Source organism: Pyrus communis, chromosome 9 (genome assembly GCF_041283825.1).
Source record: "Pyrus communis isolate YQ-2024b chromosome 9, ASM4128382v1, whole genome shotgun sequence".
In the NCBI taxonomy this organism is placed as follows: Eukaryota; Viridiplantae; Streptophyta; class Magnoliopsida; order Rosales; family Rosaceae; genus Pyrus; species Pyrus communis.
This window is the reverse complement of record NC_142573.1, coordinates 17645554-17667883: the sequence shown is the minus strand read 5'-3', so window position 1 is coordinate 17667883 and position 22330 is coordinate 17645554. Positions and strand designations below refer to the sequence as shown.

The window sequence follows — 22330 nt, the reverse complement described above, 5'->3', positions numbered from 1 at the left end:
GTTCTGATGGAACCCGAAGCCAGTGAGCTCCTAAAAGGCCTCGTGTTAGGTAGAGATGGGAATATACATATAAGGCTTACAAGATCCACTCCCATGGGCGATGTGGGATGTCACAATCCACCCCCCTTAGGGGCCCGACATCCTCCTCGGCACACACAAGGCCAGGGTTAGGCACTGATACCAAATTGACACATCCTGACCCGGGATATGGTAAGGTCCAGGGCCGGGATGTGCCAATCCACTTTTACCAAAAAGGGCATAAACGTTAATTTACACATATAGGGAGAAAATTACATAACAAATTAGGGACGGGTCTTCACAATCTACCCCCTTAAGAAAATTTCATCTTGAAATTTCAACACTATTGAATATCATAATTAAAGAACAGACGTGGATAAAGATCTCGCATACGCTCCTCTGTCTCCCAGGTAGATTCCTCAACAGAGTGGTTTCTCCATAAGAGTTTCACCATACGAACGGTTTTGTTCCTGACTTTAAGGAAGTCAGTTAGCAAGTTTGATGGGGCAATAACATCAACCAGGAAGGTTGCCTAGCCAAACCGTGGTGAATCCAAATGTGGAGCAGATGAATGTTGTGACTTTAAGGAGTGGAAAAGAAGTTTTTGAGCAGCCAAGGATGCAAAAGAGGACTAGAAAAGATACAAATGAGCAAGGGGAGCAACAAACCAAAAATCTTGAGCAAGATGAAGCTTCAATAAAAACTGAAAAGTTTCCTAAAGATACAGAATTGAACAAAAAAGATTATGATAAGGTAAGTAAAGAAGTTCAAAATTCATTTAACTCATGTGTCCCTATTCCTTTTCCTCATAGGTTTATGAAGTCTAAGAAAGAGCAAACTAATAAGGAAATCTTGGATACTTCCGAAAAGTCCAAGTGAACTTACCTCTTTTAGATGCCATAAAACAAGTGCCCAAGTATGCAAAGTTCCTTAAAGAGCTTTGTATGAACAAGAGGAGATTCAATGATCAAGAAACTGTGGCATTAAGCGAGGAAGTATCAATTGTTTTGCAGAGAAAGCTACCACCGAAGTTGAAGGATGCCGGTAGCTTTACCATTCCATCTGTAATTGAGGGAAAGAGTTTGGGAGAGCATTGTGTGATTTAGGGGCATCCATCAATCTGATGCCATGTTCAGTGTATGAATCACTAAACCTTGGAGACTTGAAGGAAACAAAGGTAGTAATCCAATTGGCAGATCGTTCAAATAGATATCCCAAAGGCCTATTGGAGGATGTACTTGTGCAAGTGAATGAGCATATTTTTCCCGCTGACTTTTTTGTTCTTAAGATAGAACATGACCCTATGCCTACTGCACTTCATCTTATATTGGGAAGACCATTCCTTAGAACGGCACGTACGAAGATTGAAGTTTACGATGGTACTTTAACCATGGAAATTGATGGAGAAAGCATCAAGTTCAAAATCTTCAATGCTATGAAGTACCCTAGTGATTTTGAATCTTGATTGTCTATTGATGCGTTTGACTATTTTATGCAGGATTGTTTTAATGAAGGTGTGGGACAAGACAATTTAGAGAAGGCGTTAGTGCATAACATTACACATATAAAACTTAATTATTCTAAGCACATTGAAGAAGAATTAATCCAGACAGTGGCAACCCTTGAGTCTCTTTCACCAATTCATGGTAAGTCTTCTTCCTATTTTATTTCTCTTCCTACTTCTAATGAAAAAATTCTTCCTTCTGTGATTCAGGCACCCAAATTGGAGCTTAAACCGATTCCTGAACATTTGAAGTATGCATTTTTGGGAGAGGATAAAACATTACTGGTTATCATATAACAACTTCAATTTGTCTCAAATACCATAAAGATTAGGTTGTGACCTTACGAGTCTAACCTATCTCAACCTTTCATAGTCCTTATTTTCGGGCCAGATTCCATCTGAAATTTCGAAGCTATCAAAGTTATCTTTCCTTGATTTGTCATACAATGATAAATTTTTCACTCGATATGGTGTCTATATAACATTGATAATACCCAATCTAAGAATCCTAGTCCAAAACATGACCCACTTAAAACAACTTCATCTGGTTAAGTAGAAATATTCTCCACTTTTCCTGATAACTTTGTCAATACATCATCCCTCACATCTCTCAAACTTCCCCACTATGGGTTATATGGGGAGTTCCCTATTGGTGTTTTCCATCTACCAAACTCAGAGGTTCTTTATGTTCACAAGAACTTTAAGCCAACAGGTTATTTTCCTAACTTTAACAGGAACAATTCCTTCAAGAAATTGAGCGTTGGGGAAGCAGGTTTCTCTGGTCCACTGCCTACGTCTATCGGAAATCTTCGTTCCTTAATTGTATTTGGCATCTATCGTTGTAATTTTGATCCCCATGTTCCATCTTCACTCAGAAACCTTACTCAGCTCTTTTACCTTGACATATCTTCATTTTATGATCCATTGTATTGGCCTAGAAAAGAAATTTTCACAACAAAATACCAAACTTTACTCTCTGATTATTCCTGGTCTTGGGTTGGAAAGTTAACTGCACTTGATCATTTGGGCCTTGAGTCTACCAACTCAATGGGAAAATTCCCATGTTTTCTTGCTAACTTGACATAACTTATGCAACTAAACTTGGGTACTAATAAACTAACTGGTCAAATCTCATATTGGGTTACAAGAAATTTGGCCCAATTAACTTATCTAGACCTTTCATTTAATAAGTTGAGGGGATTAGTTGAATTTGATCAGTTTTCGAACCTCAAAAATTTAAAGAAACTTCGATTATCGTCCAACCAACTTTCTCTGCAAATTAAACCCAATTTGAATGCTACTCTTCCAAAGTTTCAAATTATGAGGTTGGTTTCATGCAACTTAACAGAGTTTCCAGAGTTTTCAAAAAACCAGGACGAGTTGTACAACCTAAACTCTTCTAACAACAGGATTCATGGCCAAATACCAAAATGGTTCTGGAATACATCTAGAAAAACTCTAAAGAATCTGGCTCTGTCGCATAACGTCTTAACAGGTCTCGAGTCATTTGACCAAAATCCACCCATTCTTACATGGAAAAATCTGGTGTTTTTTGCAATAAGGTCCAACTTGTTACAAGGTTCACTGCCAATTCCACCCCAATCAATCATAACTTATGATGTTGCAAACAATGATTATAATGGTGATATTTCGCCACTATTCTGCAGCATGAATGTACAAGTTCTTAATTTGGCGGACAACAACCTAAGTGGTATGCTTCCACAATGTTTGGGGAACTCTAGTGCTTTGGAAGTACTCAACTTGTCGAACAGTTCTTTTGATGGAGATATTCCTCAACTATGTCCAAACAAAAATAGTTTGAGAATGGTAGATTTAAGCGACAATCATTTGCAGGGGAAGGTACCAAGTAACCAAGATCTATGGCTCATTGCACTCGGTTGGAGTTTCTTAATCTCGGAAATAATTACATCAGAGACATCTTTTCATCTTGGTTAGGGGAACTGCCACTGTTAAAGGCTCTCATTTTGCTTTATAATGAATTTCGTGGAATAATTGGGAAGCCTTCAAGTAACCATGAGTTCCCAAACTTATGCATCATTTATTTATCTCACAATGGTTTTTCCGGTATGTTCCCCTCTAACTACTTGGAGAACTGGAATTTCGTGAAATTTGTTAATGAAACCAATCAAACTTATTTTGAAGTATCTTCAACCAACGCAACTAATGACACTTATATCTATCAATACAAGATCACAATTCTTGCCAAATGAGCTGAGTTGAAATATTTAAAGACCCCTTATCTTCTGAGACTTATAGATCTATCAAGCAATAGATTTGAAGGAGAGATTCCAGCAGGTATCATTGGGAAACTAAGAGGCCTTCATTTGCTAAACCTCTCCAACAACACTCTCAGTGCTCTCATACCCTCATCTCTTGGGAACTTGACAGCTCTTAAATCATTGGATCTCTCTGGAAACCAGCTATCAGGAAGTATCCCCAGTAATTTGGCCAACTCAATTTCCTTGTGTATTTCAATGTATCCCATGACCATCTTTGGGGACCTATACCACTTGGCCAGCAATTTAATATATTTTAGGAAGATTCATACCAAGGAAACTCGGGTTTGTGTGGAAAACCTCTGTCAAAGAAATGCAAGGATTCAGAGACCTCAACATCCTCACCACCTTCGATCTTCGAAGAAGATGAAGACCCTGAAATTGCATTTAAGTTTGATTGGTACATGGTTCTTCCAAGAGTTTTTTGTGGTCTAATTGTCGGATTCGTTGCCGGGAACGCTTTTTTAGACAAGAAGCATGAATGGTTTGTAGAGACATTTAGCAAGAGGAGGAGGCAGTTACTAGCCAAAAGAGGTTGGAGGGGGCAAAGGACTTAGTCCTTATTGAAATTCATGTTGCAGCTGTTGGTAGTGTTTGTTGTACTATTATGTGTGGTCTGGCTCATGCTGGTATCTTACAATAAGTGGCTAGGTTTTGACCTTTTTGGTTTGGGTTTAGAGAGATTAGGTTTCACGTCTCATCCTTTTTCACTTGTATTTTTTATGTTTTCGTTTTTGGAGTGGTAAGGTTTATGTCACCATTTTTTTTTCATGTTCTTTTTCTTCTTTTCTTTGTATTATGAGGGGTAAAGTTTATGTCCCCCTTGACTAGGTGTAACTTTTTTTTTCCGTTTCCAATAAAATTTCACTCATACCGCTAAGGGTTTCTTTTTTTTTTTTTTTTTTTTTTTTTTTTTTTTTTTTTACTTGCTTGGATTTTTAGAGTCTCTTAATTCGCTTTTTTTCTTTTGGGAAATCAAAATTAACTTTTTAACAAATTTTGTTCAATATAGATTGCCTGTTTGGTTAAAGGTGAGGTCCTATCGATGGTATGGCCTTGCACAACTTCAAGGACAGAGAAAGCAAGCGAGAAAATAAGAGAGTTCTTTCTGCTTGGGCTAGAATGTCCTGCGCATAACTCCTCTTCTCTTGCCTGATAGGCAAGGTTTGCCGCTTATTTTTCTGAATCATGAGTTTGGAGTTAGTTTGAAAGGTGCCTTTGTGGGATCTTTGGTAGGCATTTAGGCTCACAATCAAAATTAAGGGAGATCTGAGCATGCCACGGTTATCTTTGTTTAATATATTGTCTTTTTAGTCTTTAGATAAGTTGATTACTTGCGCCACAATTTACTTAGACTTCTTAATTCAAAATGATTGTTTACAGATAGGTTAAGTCTGTAAAAAGTTCTTTTCTATGCCTTGTAAACAAGGACTTTTTGATCATGTATCATATACCAATTTATAGGAAGATTTTGTTCATTAAGATTGTCAACTTTCTTGAAACCAACTTTAATCAGCAACAAGGTAAGTAAAAGCATATAGTTCAACACCATTAAGAATGTAAAGCCCTGAAATAAGCATTGAAAATTATCATAAGGATCAAAGAAAACACATAAAAGCCAGATCTACTACACAGAAATGTAAACAAAAGAGGCTCAGGCAAGGTTTGCTGCCTTGTTAAGCACTTCTTCTTTTGTTTACAATGTAAAAACTTTCTTCAAGGGAAATGGTACTGAATGTTTACAAAGAAAATCGATACTGCACAAGAACATGTAGCAGAGCTTCTAAAAATTACAAAGGATAGCTTTGTTGCAGAAAGACTGTAAGGGAAATGACAGGAAATAATAGAGCATTTTGGGAAGTCTTGTTGTTTTGTTCAAAGAGTTAAGTGACATTTTCTCTTGCTTTTCTTGTTGTTTTTATGGACTTCTTAATCCAAGTGTTCTAGTTTTTCCTTTTTAGCACAATTTCAATGTCGTGTGATTGTCTTGGGCAAGGGGTGAATCACATTAAATCTTTCATTATTTACCAATTTTGCCATTGAAAAGGTGCCTTTCTGCTAAGGCCTTACTGCCCCTTACCTTCGGTCAGCCTACGTGTAGGGTTACTGCCTATTAGTTGCCCTGCACCATCATTTTAATATTGTGGGCGGCCTTCACCAAAGCAGAGAGTGATTGAGATTTGAAACACATGCCTGCCTCAGCTGATTAAAAAGGTGAGAAGTCGTTTTCAAATCTTTATGCTTTGGGGTTGTGTTTAAAAACTCTATTTATTTCATAGAGCTTCAAATTCGAAATTGTAATTGTGGTCAGCAAGAATTCAAAAAATACTTGAATGTGTTTGGACCCGATTTTACACCATCGGTCCAAGCGATCGAGGCCGTTGAGTAAGCATGGTTCTTAATCATCGGATAAGAAATTTAGGATAATTTGCTATTGTTAAGAGATAATATTATGGTTCTTAATCATAATAATTATCTTTTAATAAATTATCTTAATTTTTTTTTTATACAAAATAAATTATACAGATTCTTAGACACTTCACATGGCCTAACGTGGATCTACAAAACGAAGATAATGGTGAATAGGAAACCTAATAAGGTTAGGTGATGGATGTCAGCTTGGTATCTAGTTGGCTGCATTGGGTATGTGGTTGAATGGACTTGCGTACAAAGCCACGTGGAACAATGGGAAAAGATTTTACACGTGGTGGTGATAAGGTGGCAATACAATTTGATCAAAATTATTGGGATACGTGGTCTTCATGTATGCATGGGAAACTTGCAGATGGGATGAATTTGAATTGCAAATTGGATAGGCATCTGCAACATGTGGGGGATATGGATTCTTGAGAAAAGTAAGGTGATTGTTTTGGGAAGTGAATTGTCGTTCCAATTAATTATCTTTCCAATTAATATGTTAAGATAATAATACAAATTGGAGCATGGCATTGACTCTTTAACTAAGGCGAAGTGATATTATCAAAGGGTTTTTATCACAATATCTGGATGTAGAAGAGTTAGAGTTGAACTGGGAAAATCTATTTCGGCAATGGAGCACTACGAATTCTATAAATACAAGGCTTTGAATGCTGAGAAAGGCCCTCTCCAATTCAACACACAACTACCCTGAGCAAACCTCTCAAACATCTTGAGATTTTTTATTTTCTTTTTCCGCCGACACATCTTCAGTTTGGATAAACAACACTGTGGAGGCAACTAACGAACATCTTCAATTTGGATAAACAACACTGTTGCCGTAGAATCAGCCGACCGAGGAGCACCTTCAGTTTGGTTAACCAGCACTGTGTCGAGGCTGACTGGTTACCTACCGAAGTCTCGGTCGAGAAGGGTTTCCAAATCCTTATTGGCAGAGGTCATCTTATTAGCCTTCCCGATGAAGTAAGGTGTTACAAGTTACGACATTCGGCGCATTGAACGCCGAGTAATTTTATGATTGGATACTCACAAGTGAGTTTCGGAGTTTGGCATTCTGACGGTCGAACCACATTTACCATCAAGACATACATCTCATTTGAGTACTTGTGTCCATATAGTCTGATGTCGATTTGACGTGCTTATACTCTTACAAATATAATCACTGTGACCGAATCCGGTGCCGACGATTCGTGAACTTCGCAGAACTAGCAGCCTTGTCTTTAGGCTCGAGAACCCGAAGGTCGAGATTTGTTCCTTTCTCGGCCGCAATCGCAAGATCAAGAAGTCAGCAACGCGCTCAACGCAACATCAACAAATTGTACTCCTCGGCCAAACCCAGCCGACGAGTTGGCACACCCCGTATCAACCGAAGGACGTAGTTGACTCATTAGTTACTCGGTCTGCACGTCACGTAGGCTTTGTAATTTTTAAGGTCAACAGAATGTCTAAGAAGTAGCCATGGATGCAGATGCATATGGCCTTTCCATGGCTGCTACTGCAAAGAATCAAATGGAAAGTTAAAGAATATTTTGTTCCTAACCCCAAGATCAAGTTTGATTGGCCAAGACTGCTTGGGCCGACGGATCCTGAGAGAATGATCCGGGGAGAGCAATCGAACATGCAAAGGTAGTGATTGAAGGTTTAAGAATTAAAGGTGTTTCAGGATTAGTGCTGTAGGCTTCTGTTGGGGCGATGAGTTCATTTCCTATGTCAAGGACCATTGTTTTTTGTTGGGATTCCTCTGTTTGGTTGCAAAAAGTTGATGTTAGTTTTTCGCTGAATGTCTTATTGCTCTCTTTACATCAATCGATTAATGGATAATAATCTATCTTCTAAGTTTCTTAAACATTGCCTCGGATATTTACATTTGCATCCACGTTTAATGTGGTTATATGGGATACATTGGCTCCACCTACAACCTCACGAGCCTCTATTCTCTCTCTCTCTCTCTCTCTCTCATATGCCCGCTATAGTTATTAACTTTCTTGCTTACAACTACATTGTCAAATGCTCTGAAATCATACTATATTTCAGAGCCTTAAACTCCATAGATCAAAATTCCAACATCAGAAAAAAAAAAAAAAAAAAAAAAAAAAAAAAAAAAAAAAAAAAAAAAAAAAAAAAAAATCACACGTAAAGATGGAGGGAGGTGAAGAGAGGACAGATGGGGGTTTGGGGCACAAAAGGGATCTTTATATTTCCGCAAAAATACTTTGTGCTTTTTAGCTATAGATTATGAGTTTTCATGAATGTTTATGCTTTAGTATAGCTGTTATAGGTGGAGTTTTCGACTTACAAATTCGTCTCATCTGCTTGATATATGTTTCATTTTTCTAACTATTAGTTTTTGGTGTTTTGCAAGCTATTACCTATTACAGAATCTTTATTGTTTGGATAGGTTTGTGTTCCTCATTCTTTATATATACTTTTTTTCTCTCTTTTTATGAGGAGTAAAGTTTATGTATATGCAGTGTCACACAAACACTGTCATGCACTTATACCCACACAACACACAATATATACTCACACACTTGTACCTTTTTTTATTGCTTGGAAGATATTGTTGTTTTTCCTCGGCAATATAATATGCACTCGCACACTTATGCAGCACATGCAGTACACACATTGTTGTTTTTCCTTATTTGATTATTGGGATGCCAAACTTTAAGAATTTGTGTATAATTTGATTCTTTGGTATACTCAGTTAATTAGCTAAGAATTGGTTTACATTTAGATAATATATATGTATGATTTTGGACTCTAGTTTTTCTCTAACTGAATTTGTTTTGATTCAATGGATTAGTGAGTTAAAACTACAAGTGGGTTTCTTTTGGTTTTTGGGCTGTTCTTAACTTTCTGTTTCCTGATTGAATTTGTTTTGATTCAATTGGGTTAGTGAGCTAAATTGCAAGGGGGGTTTGTTTTGGTTTCCAAATGGCTCTTATGGGTTGTGTATGAGGCTAGAGGATTTGAACTAAACCACACAATGAACATTCATAATATGTGCAATTAGGTATTACTTATATAAATTGCATATGTGCTTAATGGTTTGCATTGCTTGCTGTTTTTGGACAATGGTTTGAATCTGTGCTTAGGTTGGTTTAAAACCCAGGTTGTGTGAGTTAATTGGAGAAATTCTGATGAACTACTTAATCTCACAAATTTGTAAAGCTAATCAAAAGTAGATTGAACCTGATTGTTGTAACTTTTAAGGGTACTTTTGGAAAGGAAACTTCCCCACTAAGGTTGCCATAAACCTTCTGGTGGGATTAGGGTGCATGCGCGGTAAAATTTTAGATTAAAATTCCTTTTTGTTTTTTCTTTTTTTTTATTTTTATTTTGATCTAATGGTCCATATTTTTTAATTCTTCAAATCCACGATATAGAATAAAGATCCAACGGATGAAATTTAATTTCAACATCAAAATAATAAAATAAAAATTTTAAGACGATCAACTTTAAAAAATTATTTTCCAATTCCATCACCAGGACAAAGCGAATACTTTTAGCTTATATGAACTATCATTTATATTTTCAATTAGTGTTTAAATTTTTAGTTTATGTTATGAATTATCATCTATATTGAAGTTTTGGTTGGTTAAGTGATTGATTGGCGTGATTTGTTTGGTTTTGAATTTTTTGTCAAAATTTAAATTTTTTTTTGTTAAAATATTTTTAAAATTAAATTAAGATAACATAACTCAAGGTTACAAAAAATCTTTTCCCAACAAAATAGGGTTAAAGCAATTCCACAATAGTTAATACGAGAAAATATGCCCGCACGTTGCTGCAAGAACCTGTTGTTTCAGGTGTCATCGGATGAATAAAACACATTTATGTTGAATAAATTCAACACAATTATGAGCAAAGGGATACATGAATGAATAAGGTCAATAAGATAAAACAGTTTTTAATTTTATTTTTATATACATTCAAGTGAGCTGGCATATAAACACATTGCACAAGTGAGTTGGCACACTGCACACTGTATGCACTCACATACATTGCATACACATACACTCGCACACACTGAAGAATGAACACATTATATTCAGTTAGCACCATTCAACTTTAAAAGCAGTTAGCCTAACTGACCTCGGTTCAAATAACCAAATTGAGAACAGTTGAATTTTAGAAAAGCTGTACAGAGGGAAAAAAAAAAATAAATAAATAAAAAAAATAAGAGACAACAATCCTATAACCGCAACTGAAAAACAAAATCAAAATGAACAGAACAGAATAAAATATCAGCAAAGCATGAACACTAACTAACATCCTTTGAAAACATGTGCTGGTTACGTATAATATATATATGCACATAAATTAAGAAAATGACTTGAGTGCCCTAGCAGTAGTCTTTACGTTGAACCAAAACACTATTAGGTTAATTGTATTGATTCACGCATCTTCTTTTATGTGCAAAATCTCTACTAAATTGCCCTACGAAAATGACATAAAACTAATTAAATTCCCAATATATCTGAGAAATATAACTTTTAAAAGTGTGACAATATATGCAGCACCAGTATGTTGCGGAACTCACTGCCCCAATTTAACAAACGTACATATGCATTCAGGACACTATTACATAGGAAGCTTAGAGAAATCTTAACCCTTCTTGGGTCACTTCCAAATATTTAAAATTGGGGAGAAGACAACTTAATATATGCAAAACACAATTCACAAAGGGACGCAACGATATATAAAGAATCCAATCATTTTTCCCTGTATAAGAATCAAAGAGAAAAGAAAATACGTGCATAAGAATGATCCTTCAAAAATCCAATTCCAAAGTAGTACAAAAATAGATATGCTCCTGATGCCAAAAGCAATCAAAAGAGAAAGAGAAAACATTGACTTTCCAATTTATTCCTTTATATTTCTTGTGCATCGAAAATAAACGAAAGTTGTACATAAGTAGAAGGAAATTGAAGACTTTTCAAAACCATATCAAACACTATGATTGGAGTGATCATAAGAAATGAAATTGAGAAAGATTAAACTATCTCGCGATCATTATGGTGTGTGTAGGATATATAAAAGATATGAATTTGTTCATAAAAATGGAAAGAAAATAGAAGAAACGAATTAACAAAATTGAAGGAAACTATGTACTGTAGAAAATATATATGAGAAGAAGACATGGTTCTCTTGACCGTGTGGATTACATTAAGTATATGGAATTTAAAATTAAAAAATAGACAAAAAATAAATAACAAATAGGGAGTAAGAGATCAAACAAACAGTGAGTGGTTCAATTAACTTTTTTCTGTCGGTAGCGTCTGTCAATCCTTTAATCTGCAGAATCAGCTTGAGAACTCTTTCCACTAAACTCCTACCATCAACACTCCTGCGTCAAAAGGGAAAGCAACAGTAGTTAAATATTTGAATTGCACCAAACAGATTGATTGATAAAATATAAACAAACATGACACAACCAATGGAAAAGTAAAAGAAAAGAACGTAGTGGTGGTGAAACATATGATTGGAATGAATTTCACCAAACGGGAAGTAATAAAATATTGGAAACTGAATGAGTTAGAAAAAAAAAACTCAACTGCATTTTCTTATTCTTCTCATACGTTCATGTGGCTCCTTTTGCATCTTTATCTCTTCTAATTTCAAAGAACACAACAATGAAAACAGCTTCTTTTCCTCCCCATTTCTCACCATCCAAAAACAAAGCACCCATCTTAGTGGTACATTACACAAAATCCCATTTAATTCTTCACCAAAAAAAAAAAAAACATCACATTTAATTAACAAAATATAAAAAAATCCAAGAAAGTAAGTTCATAACCAATAATAACCAATCATCAAGAAAAAACCCCATCAAGCCCAAACCCAATACAAACGCCACTAACATAATCACCCAAAAGTCACTACAGTAAACACAAAACCCACCAAAAAATTACCTTCATAAAAAATGCCACCAAAAACCTATTAAACCCAGTCAATAAAGAACCTATTTGACTAATTTCAACTCAGCAGATAGTTAGATTATTGCCCATTAAACAGGTAGATCAAAGTAAGAGCATATCCAGTTAATATTATAGTACAAATTTTGCATCCCAAGGAAAAGTACCAAATTCTACCTCAACCAATAAAATTGCTATAAGCAATGTGAATTTTCAACTATTTTGACCAAATAAATAACTTTCCATTCTAATTTCATCAATTTCTCAGTAAATAAAAAAGGCAAAAATGTATAATTAGAAGCCAATTCAACAATTAAAAAAAAGTTACCAGAAATTAACTCAAATTCGGTAGCACAGCCTGCTATAAAGTAGAGGAAGTCTATGAGTAATGGATGTCCAGGGTTGGTCCTTATGCAGAAGGAAGCACAGGAAGCATAAATGGGATATCAAGTGAGGATCTCAAGTAAATTCGCAACAACACAAAACCCAACCAGCAACAATTTGTTCATTACAGTAAACACTATGATTGGAGAGAGCGTTGCACTTCTTATCTTTGAAAGCATGAATGGGGAACGAAATAAAAGAATAAGAATCTGCAATGAACTAAATAAAAACACACTTTTTACAAACATTATTCGCAAAAGAAATTAAAACTGTATTGAGAAACTCACCATTTTGACAAAAAAGAAAAATCATACCAGTAACTGAACACTAATAAATGATTTTAGGATACTTGATCACTAATATAAATTTGCAAGTTTAAGAGACAATGACAACCTGAATCCTTAAAAAGGTTATTTACACCTAAAATGAAACAGACATATCCAAAGGACATAACATAGTTTTCTTTTGTGAGTTTAATATCTGGACTGGAGTTTATTTTTAATTTTAGTGTGGTGTTTGCTGTTCTGATCTGCACTTTGTAGGGGTTGTGGTTGGATCGTTCCAGGGAGGTCTGTTGGACTGTTTACTGGCCCGGAACAGATGTTAAAATGATGGTCCCTTCCTTAAGAAGAGATAAGACCATATCGCATGACAACTTTTAAAATATATGGGTTCATATAACATAGAAAAATGAACAAATAAATGCACACCCAAAATTACATGTGCCAGTCAAATTAAAGGATGACTGCTTGCCGAAATGATGACGGTAGGAAAGTCAAAGAGAGAAGAACAAAAGTATAAAAAAAAATGAATACTTTACCTGCATATATCGCACGAAAGTGCTAGTATAATCAACTGCTCTCCTCTGTGCAAGCTTTCTTATCTTTTATCCAAGAAAACTGTCAGCATGAGCTGCAACAAACAAACCATTTGTCACTCATTATAAAAAAAGGGAAAATTCATTAAATTCTGCACTAAACTTCTTAACAAAATTAAACCACTATTTGCAAATATCATTTACACCCTTGGCCTCACTGGCCCACCCTTTTAAATTGCAAATCTCAATAACTTCAAGATCCAAAACCAGTTCTAACGGTTTAATGCACTTTAAAGTTGAAAATCCCAGTCAACAAAATAAGTATAATGCAACCAAATTCTTGTTTAGGTACTTCCCCACAATTCAAATTGTTTTCTTTTATTCTCCATTAATTTCCAACCGAAACAGGAAAGAACCAGAACAAAATAGCAAAGACAAAGGCATAATTTGGTACAAACCATCATTAGGAGGAAGAGGAGTGAGCACAGGCGGGTTGTGATACACAGGGGCCATACTGACGGCTGACGCATCATTGGGGCCGGTGGTGATGTTGAGGGTGGTGCTGCTGATGTTGAGGGTGTTGTTGCTGATGTTGCGGGTGCTGTTGTTTGTGGTGTTGTGGATCAGGGTACATAGGAAGAGAGAGAAAAGAAAAAAAAAAAAAAAAAAAAAAAAAAAAAAAACCAAAACCCTAGGATTAGAGAACCAAGAAGTGGAAAGTTGCACCAATTTAAACGCCTTCTGCCAAGAATTCAATTTGCAAAAGCAGTCACACTGGCTATGAATTCAAGTCAAAGAGGGCCTAAAGAGTGAAATTTAGAGTTTCAACACAGCATGGCCTTCTCGTAGATATGGTTTCTTTTCATGAATTGAAAGAAAAACCCATCAGTTGATTGACAGACTTGAACAATTAGAGAGTAGTAAAGCATGTAAAAAGCAAAAATTTAAAGCTGTTATGGATCCATATTTCACTAAAGACCACACACGCAGAAACACACACCCCCCCCCCCCCCCCCCCACAATTCGAGCATCACCGCTCAGGCCCCCCCCCCTTTTCTTCCTGAAATCCTACACCCACCCCTGTGACTGCAAACCATGCAAACCTCTTTGTGACACCGACATCACCCCTCCCCCCCCTCCAATTAAACGCATGAAGCAGCACCCATGTGTGCTCAAACGCGTCGAAAAACATATCACGCATTCGTTATACATTTCTCTATTAACTAATCAGCTAACTAAATTTAAAATTAGCTTCCAAACCAAAAAAGTTCTGAACTTTTAATTCTACAATCATATTCAGTTCTTCATCTCTTAGTCTAAATCCCAATTACAGAAAGACCTAAACTTTATTTCAATTTAATATTGTTTTCCCCAAAACAGCACAATCCCACAAAAATAAAGTATAAAAAACAACAATAAATCATGAATTAAATTAAATTTCTCACCTCCACCTCTACCAGAGCTTTCACATTCTCAACCTATCACAAAAAAAAAAAAAAAAAAAAAAAAAAAAAAAAAAAAATTCAAGTAAAAAAAAGGAGAACTTGAACTTCAAAATTAATCGAAAGAACTATAATATCAATTGGGGGTTTCTGCTGAAGTGAAAAGTAAGGGTTTTACATTCTCATAAGGATCGATGTCTAAGGAGAGGGTCTGTTCGTCTCCGTTCATCACTATGATCTTCATCTTCTTCAATTCGTCGCTGCGATTGGATCTCCAATCTCTCTCTCTCTCCCTCACAAAATATACCCAAAAACCCAAAAGCTAGAAACTAAAACCTAATCACCCAAAATCCCCAATCCTTAACCAAAAACATAATCAGTCACATATACTACATAGTGAATGAAATGCGGAAACTCCATCCAAAGATTCAAAATACCAGAAAGCAAATAATTGTACTAAAAAATAAGTAAATTCGTTATAAATTCAAATCAACTTAACAAAAAACAACAAAGCTACCAATCAAAATAGGAATTCTGCAACTACACACACTATTTACAGTGCTATGCAAAACTCATATTTGAATGAGGGCCTTTAATATTGAATTGCAAGATGGCTGTTTTTTTTTAAATTAGGATGACCTTACCAATCAAACTTACAGTGCTATGCAAAACTAATATTCGTAATCTATACCAGCTCTAGCTTGCCTCCACTCGTAACAGCTCCGATCTGAGAAATACAACGCAATTTCTGAAAAAAAAAAAAAAAGGAGTCAGAAAACCTTAAAATCCCCAAGAACCCTAATTTATAAACTCCCAATCAAACGCAAAAAGGATAGAGGAAACCCAAATAAGGGAAATTCGAGAAATTCAACATACCGTCATCGACAATGGAGGCGGTTGTTGACCGCCACTGTACCTCCATTTCGCGCCCGCAATGTTTGAGGCTTTCAACCGTCACTAATTGGTTTGTGGGCTTCACATCGAGAGATAAAGGGACTTATGAAAACAGATCCCAGTAACCTCCCTATTTAAAAACAGAACATGATTTAGGTGATTAAAACTCATTTGAACAATCAGCAGAACTTGAGTGAAAACAATTAACTAATTAACCACTTGCACCCTGCTCACAGTGAAAAGCAATTTCAAATCAACAACCATATGAATCCAGATTCATTAACAACCACTTTTGCCATAATTTTCTTCTTTCATTCAATTGTTTGAATGACCAAATGCCAAGTTTGGCACGGTTTCATCTGTGCCCTAGATTCTTGTAAAACACGAAGTTTAAAGAAACATGAAGCTTTAAAGTAACAGAGGCATAAATGAAAAACCCTGGAATAAACTTAACTTAAATGTAAAATGGCAATTGGGTTAACAAATCTTGGAATAAAACTAAATCACAAAATGAAAAGCACCTCCAATAAATTGACATTTTATACTTTTGGCTGGCCAAAAAATATCTATCTTTGCTGGAATATGCAAATAAAATGCAAATTGACAAAAACATTGAAATTGAAATGCACAGAAGCAAAGCAAATTACAAAACCTTAAACCAAATGACAACTTGGAAATGGAAGCAAATGTGAACTGTTTTTAATCATTTAGGTTCAAATGATTGGCAGGAGAAAGGGCCATTCTTTGAATCAACATGATAAAAAACAGAACATGATTTAGGTGTTCAAATCACCGAAACTGAGAAAAACAAATTACGAAAAAATTTGAGAAAAACAATTAAATTGAAATGCACAGAACAAAACAAATTGAGAAAAACACTTATTAAATTGAAAAGCCTTCTTTAGATTAAAGTAATATTTTAAGTCATGAAATTTAGGTCTTGAGTAACATTCACTGTTTAAAGACTTAAATTTTGTTTTTTAGTAAACTTAAATATTTGAGTTTGGGGTCTCAGTACTACGGTCTAATATTCCTCTTCACTTGAAAGTGAGAGGTCTTAAGTTCGAAGTTCGTGGATGGTGAATTCGATACCAAATTAGGTTGCTCATTATGTGACATAGCCAAACTCCATCTCCCCTTAGTATAAAATATCAATGTACTAAAAAAAATTTGAATTTGGGTCCAAAAACTGAAGTTGGTCTTATGGAGAATTTACACGTGAAAAGCCCTAATAAATTATCTATACTAAAGCTCAATAAGGAAAATAAACACAGTTTCTAAGTACAGTGAAGGACAAAAAAGCCCTTGTTTCACTATCATTTTTCAGTGCTATTTTTTTTAGCTACATTGTAAGATGGCCAAAAAGGCCATGCCTCTTCAACTTGTCGAGAAATTTTCTATTGTTCATAACATAAGTGGTACACTAAATGTTATTATATAAGCGATGAAAATTTTTATTCTTTATATTATTAATTTTTTAATACAAAAATCTTACTATTTATATAAAAACATATAACGACTTACATCATGTGTTCTGGGCATGTTAAAAAATCTTTCCAATTTGTAAACCCACCGTTTCTCTAGATACTTCCCAGTTCCCACATCGTTTTTCTCACCGCTAAAACGCTCACCATGCTGCTTGCCTCTACTCTCCCCGTCTTCCTCCTCGCCTCATCTGCTAAAATCTCTTCGATTCTACCAACAGCCACAACCGTTCAGACTTTCCCAGAGGTAAATTCTTTTCTCATCCTTACAAAATTTGATATTGATTTTGAAAATAGTGAAAACCCCATAAAACAAACTGACTTTCTCAACCGAAGATTATGATATATGTTTCGCATTTGATTATTTAGGATAATTACATGCGTGAGGATTATTAAATGATATATTTGATAAATACGTCTAATTTTAAGGTAGGAGCCTTTAGATTACAACTCACTTTATGGTTTTGCATTAGAAGACAGATCTGTACTCAACTTCTTAAGCAAGTCTGGAGGAAATCTGCTGTTAGTTGATGCTCTGTCTCCGTCTCTTTTTGCCTGCTTTAATATGCTTTCTTATGATCTCTAACTTTATAAAGTTTTTATTTTTGTTTTATTAATTTGATTCGGAAGATTTTCAGAGAATAGCTTCAATTGAGTTAGGTTTTGTTCAATTTATTCTCATTAGTTTCATTCCAATTCAATGATTTTGTGTAGCGCTGAGTTTTCTGTTGGAGAATAAATTTTCTTCATAGTTCATTCAATTTTGTTTTATTTTCTGATTTGGATTTTGAAATGTTACCAAGATGGGAAAGGGATTGCCAATTTGAAATCAGCTCTTCAGGTATGCATTCATTCCAGATTTAAAACATCACTTCTGTTTAGTATGTTGTTTATCATTTTTTATCATAACACCGTCATGCAGTGTTACTGTCCGTCCTTGTAGTTGTTAAAATCTTCTTTTCTAAGTTGTATATAGAACTCTTAATGTAGAATTAGTAAAATGCAGGTGCAGAATGAACGACTAATCAATGTGGGAAACTTTTGGAAATGTATATAACTGTAACTTAGAAATCTCCCATTTGGATTGCACTTATGCTTTGAATGCAAAGTAAATAAAATGTAATGTAACTTAAAGAGTTATTTTAGAAATGAATGGGTTGATTTGTAATTTTATGGAATTTTCAGAAGTATCTATTATGTGTATAGTGATATATGTGTTTATGAATGCAGTTAAGTTGTTGGTAGCTTTTGAGTATCAATTGCTTATTATGTACTTGTTATTCAAACTCTCTCTTTATTAGGGAAATGATTCATATTTGCTATAAACTACGAATTTAAAACCCACAGCAGAGCACGACACTTTTGCTAGTTTTGACCTAGAAGCAAATGGAAACAGGAAACGTAATTCCAACTACTTAGTTGATAACACTGAATTTGATCAAGTAGAAATATTATACAAAGCAAACTTATAGAACCCCATTATTGTAATATAACATAACAACATATGCTGAAGCACCAGAAATCATTAAAAACATGACATTGGCCTTGAAGGCCCGAACATTTCTCTAGCCGGTAGACACATCAAGCTAAGTTCGGCGTCCCCTCGTCGCCCTTGCGGTTGTTGGCTTTCTCCTCCTGCTGAATGTCTCCACAAACCATTCATGCTTCTTGTCTGCCAATGTGTTTCCAGCAACCACTCCCACTATTAGTCCGCTAATAACTCCCGGCAAGACTACATACCAGTCAAACTCAAATGGAAACCCAACCTCTTCATCTTCTTCAAAGCTTGATCGTGGCGGTCGCCTCGAGCTCTCAGAAGCCTCACATTTCTTGGACAAAAGCTCTCCACACAGACCTGAGTTTCCTTGGTATGAATCTTCTAGGAATGTACCAAATTGTCGGCCAAGTGGTATAGGCCCCCAAAGATGGTTATACGACACGTTGAAGTACCCAAGGAAAGTGAGTTGTGCCAAACTACCGGGGATCATTCCTGAGAGCTTGTTTTGAGAGAGATCCAACGATTCAAGAGCAGTCAAGTTCCCTAGAGATGAGGGGATTTGACCAGAGAGAGTGTTGTTGGAGAGGTTTAGCACATGAAGTGCTCCTAGACTCCCAATGATACTTGCTGGAATCTCTCCTTCAAATCTATTACCTGAGAAATCTATGAGTCTCAGATCATAGGGGGTCTGATCATATGTCAACTTAACACCTTTTACAGGAATTATCATCTCGTATGAAAATTGAAAGTAATATCCATCTTTATTTGTGCTGTCGTTCGATGAGACTGTAAAGTACCTGCTTCCCTTGTTCGCGACAACATATTTCATGAGACTCCAGTTCTCCATGTACTTAGAAGGCAACATACCTGAAAATAGATTGTTGGATAAATCAATGATGCATAAGTTTGGGAACTCATGATCAGGTGGAGGCTTCCCAATTATCCCATGAAATGCATTCGACCCCAAAATGAGACCCCTCAGTACTGGAAGTACCCCTAACCAAGAAGGGAAGATGTCACTGATCTGATTGGTGCCAATGTGAAGAAACTCTAACTGAATGCAATCGGCCATTGATCTTGGTAGCATCCCCTTTAACCGATTGTAACCCAACCCAACAAATTTCAAACTATTTTTGTTAGCACAAAATGGAGGAATATGGCCGTGGAAAGAATTAAACATCAAATGCAGTATTTCCAAGCTACTGGACTTCCCCAAACACTGTGGAAGCATACCACTCAGGTTGTTGTTGCCCAAATCAAGAACTTGAAGATAATTCAAGTTGCAGAACAATGGTGAAACTTCTCCACTATAATTATTGTAGCCGACCAAGTAAACCGTGATAGATTGTGGTGGAATTGGCAATGACCCTTGTAACCGATTATTAGAAAGATGAAACAGTTGTAGATTTTTCCATGGAAGAGTGACTGGATTTTCCTCAAAGCCTGTTAAGAAGTTAGAGCTGAGGTCGAGATTGAACAAAGTTTCTCTAGTTGCATTCCAGAGCCATTTTGGTATTTGGCCATGAATGTTGTTATGAGAAAGGTATAGGCCTCCCAATTCGTATTGATTTTTCAAAAATTCTGGAAACTCTGTCAAGTTGCATTCAGCCAACTTTAGAAATTTGAACTTTGGAAGAGTAGCACTCGAACCAGATTTGACACGCACGGATAACCTGTTGTCCGATAAACCAAGTACCTTCAACTTTTTGAGGTTGGAAAACTCATCAAACTCAACTAATCCACTCAAATTATTATCGGAAAGGCCAAGACGTTTAAGATTTCTAAGCTGGAAAAACGACTTAGGAAATTCTCCTTGCAAATCGTTGGAGGCGAGGTTCAGATGTTCAAGATTTCTGAGGTGGAAAAGCAACTTAGGGATTTCACCAGTTAATGAATTGTTAGACAAATATAGGGACGCAAGTTGGGTCAGATTAGCCACAAAACGTGGGAAATTTCCCCGTAAGTTATTATCTGAAAGACCCAAGTAGTTGAGCTTGGTTAATTTTCCAAAACAAGACAAGGAATCAGGAACTAAGAATTGGCCTGCGGAAACGTCATGAAATGAAGTCATCTCAAGGAAACTGAGCTGGGTAAGGTTTCCAAATGAAGATGGAACATGGGAATCAAAACCACAGTATGAGATACCAAAGTAATTCAAGGAATGAAGGTTTCTGATAGAACTAGGAAGTTCACCAGAGAAATTTGTCGATGAAATATCCAATGTTTTGAAGGAATTGGTCTGGTTAAAAGTAGGAAAATAACCATTTAGCTTTATGTTTGAGTATAAACTAAGTTCCTCTAGGTTTGGTAGGTGGAAAATGCCTACTGGGAATTCCCCATACAACTCACAGTACCTTAGATTGAGAGATGTGAGAAAAGATGCATTGACCAAGATATCAGGCACAGTGGAGTATATGCCTACATCACTAAGATGAAGTTGTTTTATGCTGGTCAAGTTTTGGACTAGGATTCTCATGTTGGACTTCCTAAGCTCCAGACCATTATTTTGAGACAGATCAAGGGTAGACAGTTTGGATAGCTTTGAAATTTCAGATGGAATTTGGCCAGAAAATGCAGATAGTGAAAGGTTGAGATAGGATAGACTCGAAAGGTCATGGCCCAATCTCAATGGTATTTCAGACGAATTGAAGTTGTTGTCTGAGAGGTCAAGCATCTGCAAGTGAACAAGTCGAAAGAGGGTGTTGTTGGAATTGATTGAACCATAGAGACAGCTGCTCTTAAGGTCAAGGCCAATGACACGGCCAGACTCCGCATGGCACTCAACACCATCCCACGAACAACAGTTACTCTGATTATGATCTCCTTCTCGAGCCCAAGATGCAACCTTCGGATAAGCAAAAGGAGAATAAGAAGCTGACTTGTCTATCGTAAAGCTTTCCTTGAATTGTAACAAGAACGATTTCTCGTCAGCGTGGCAAAGTGTCCGTGTCTGAGTCTGCACAAATGAAATACAGTGAGTAGCATTGAGTAATAGCAAAAGAAGACAATGCAAACAGGTAAACTTGGACAACCAAGATTCCATTTTCATGGCAGTGTGTTTTTCTGGTTATAGGAAATATTGTTTTATTGCTTTTATAGACAACTCATGCAAAGCATAAATAAAAAAAGTATGAGTTAATCGATGAGTGGGTGGTGAATTGATGTCTCGATCAATTGAAGACTTGAAGTCATTCATCGTTTGCATGTAATAATTGCAAACTCGATCGTTTAGTTTTATCTATACGCTGGTTTGATCTTAAAAAATGTGAACGTAATACTTTGAGTAGATAAAATCAGGTGATCGCCATCACTTGAAAACTTGAAGTCAAGTCGTCGTTTGCATATGTGACTCATCTCAACGCTTATTTATCTTTTTAATACATGTTCTAATTCTGTGTATATATACTCCTTAACTCAATTTATTTATTGTTACACTTATTTATCTAATGTTAATGACTTGGGTTGAAGTTCATCCATGTAGTAGGATTTACTATGTATACACGCAATTTATTCATAGTACGTGAATATTAATTAATTTAGTTTTTAATTTAAGGTTAGTGTTTTATTTTCTCGAGCTTTGCACACATAACAATCAATTAGTTGTCACTCCTACTAATAAAAATGTTACTGAGGCTACT

The 22330-nt window shown here is 35.9% G+C and overlaps 1 protein-coding gene, 1 long non-coding RNA gene and 1 pseudogene across 11 annotated transcripts; 1 reads left to right on the top strand and 2 right to left on the bottom strand.

The window, feature by feature from the left end:
- The first annotated feature begins 1775 nt into the window (after positions 1–1775).
- Positions 1776–4376, top strand: LOC148694359 (receptor-like protein 6; annotated as a pseudogene).
- Positions 4377–11343: 6967 nt separating this feature from the next.
- On the bottom strand, positions 11344–17366 carry LOC148694358 (uncharacterized). Of its 10 annotated transcripts, XR_015966763.1 has the most exons (8): positions 15945–17162; positions 15693–15840; positions 14995–15564; positions 14820–14852; positions 13833–13975; positions 13378–13469; positions 11814–12776; positions 11344–11605 (listed from the first exon to the last, which is right to left on the bottom strand). It is a non-coding gene; the product is annotated as an uncharacterized LOC148694358 (long non-coding RNA). The 10 variants fall into 10 exon arrangements; XR_015966765.1 differs by having other exon boundaries at positions 15508–15564; positions 15693–17366; XR_015966762.1 differs by having other exon boundaries at positions 15693–17178.
- A 1230-nt stretch (positions 17367–18596) lies between these two features.
- LOC148694357 (receptor-like protein 7) lies at positions 18597–21916 on the bottom strand. The gene has a single exon (XM_088700282.1). It carries the CDS (start codon positions 21739–21741, stop codon positions 18781–18783), a length of 2961 nt encoding a protein of 986 aa, XP_088556408.1. The 5' UTR covers positions 21742–21916; the 3' UTR covers positions 18597–18780.
- Positions 21917–22330: the final 414 nt, after the last annotated feature.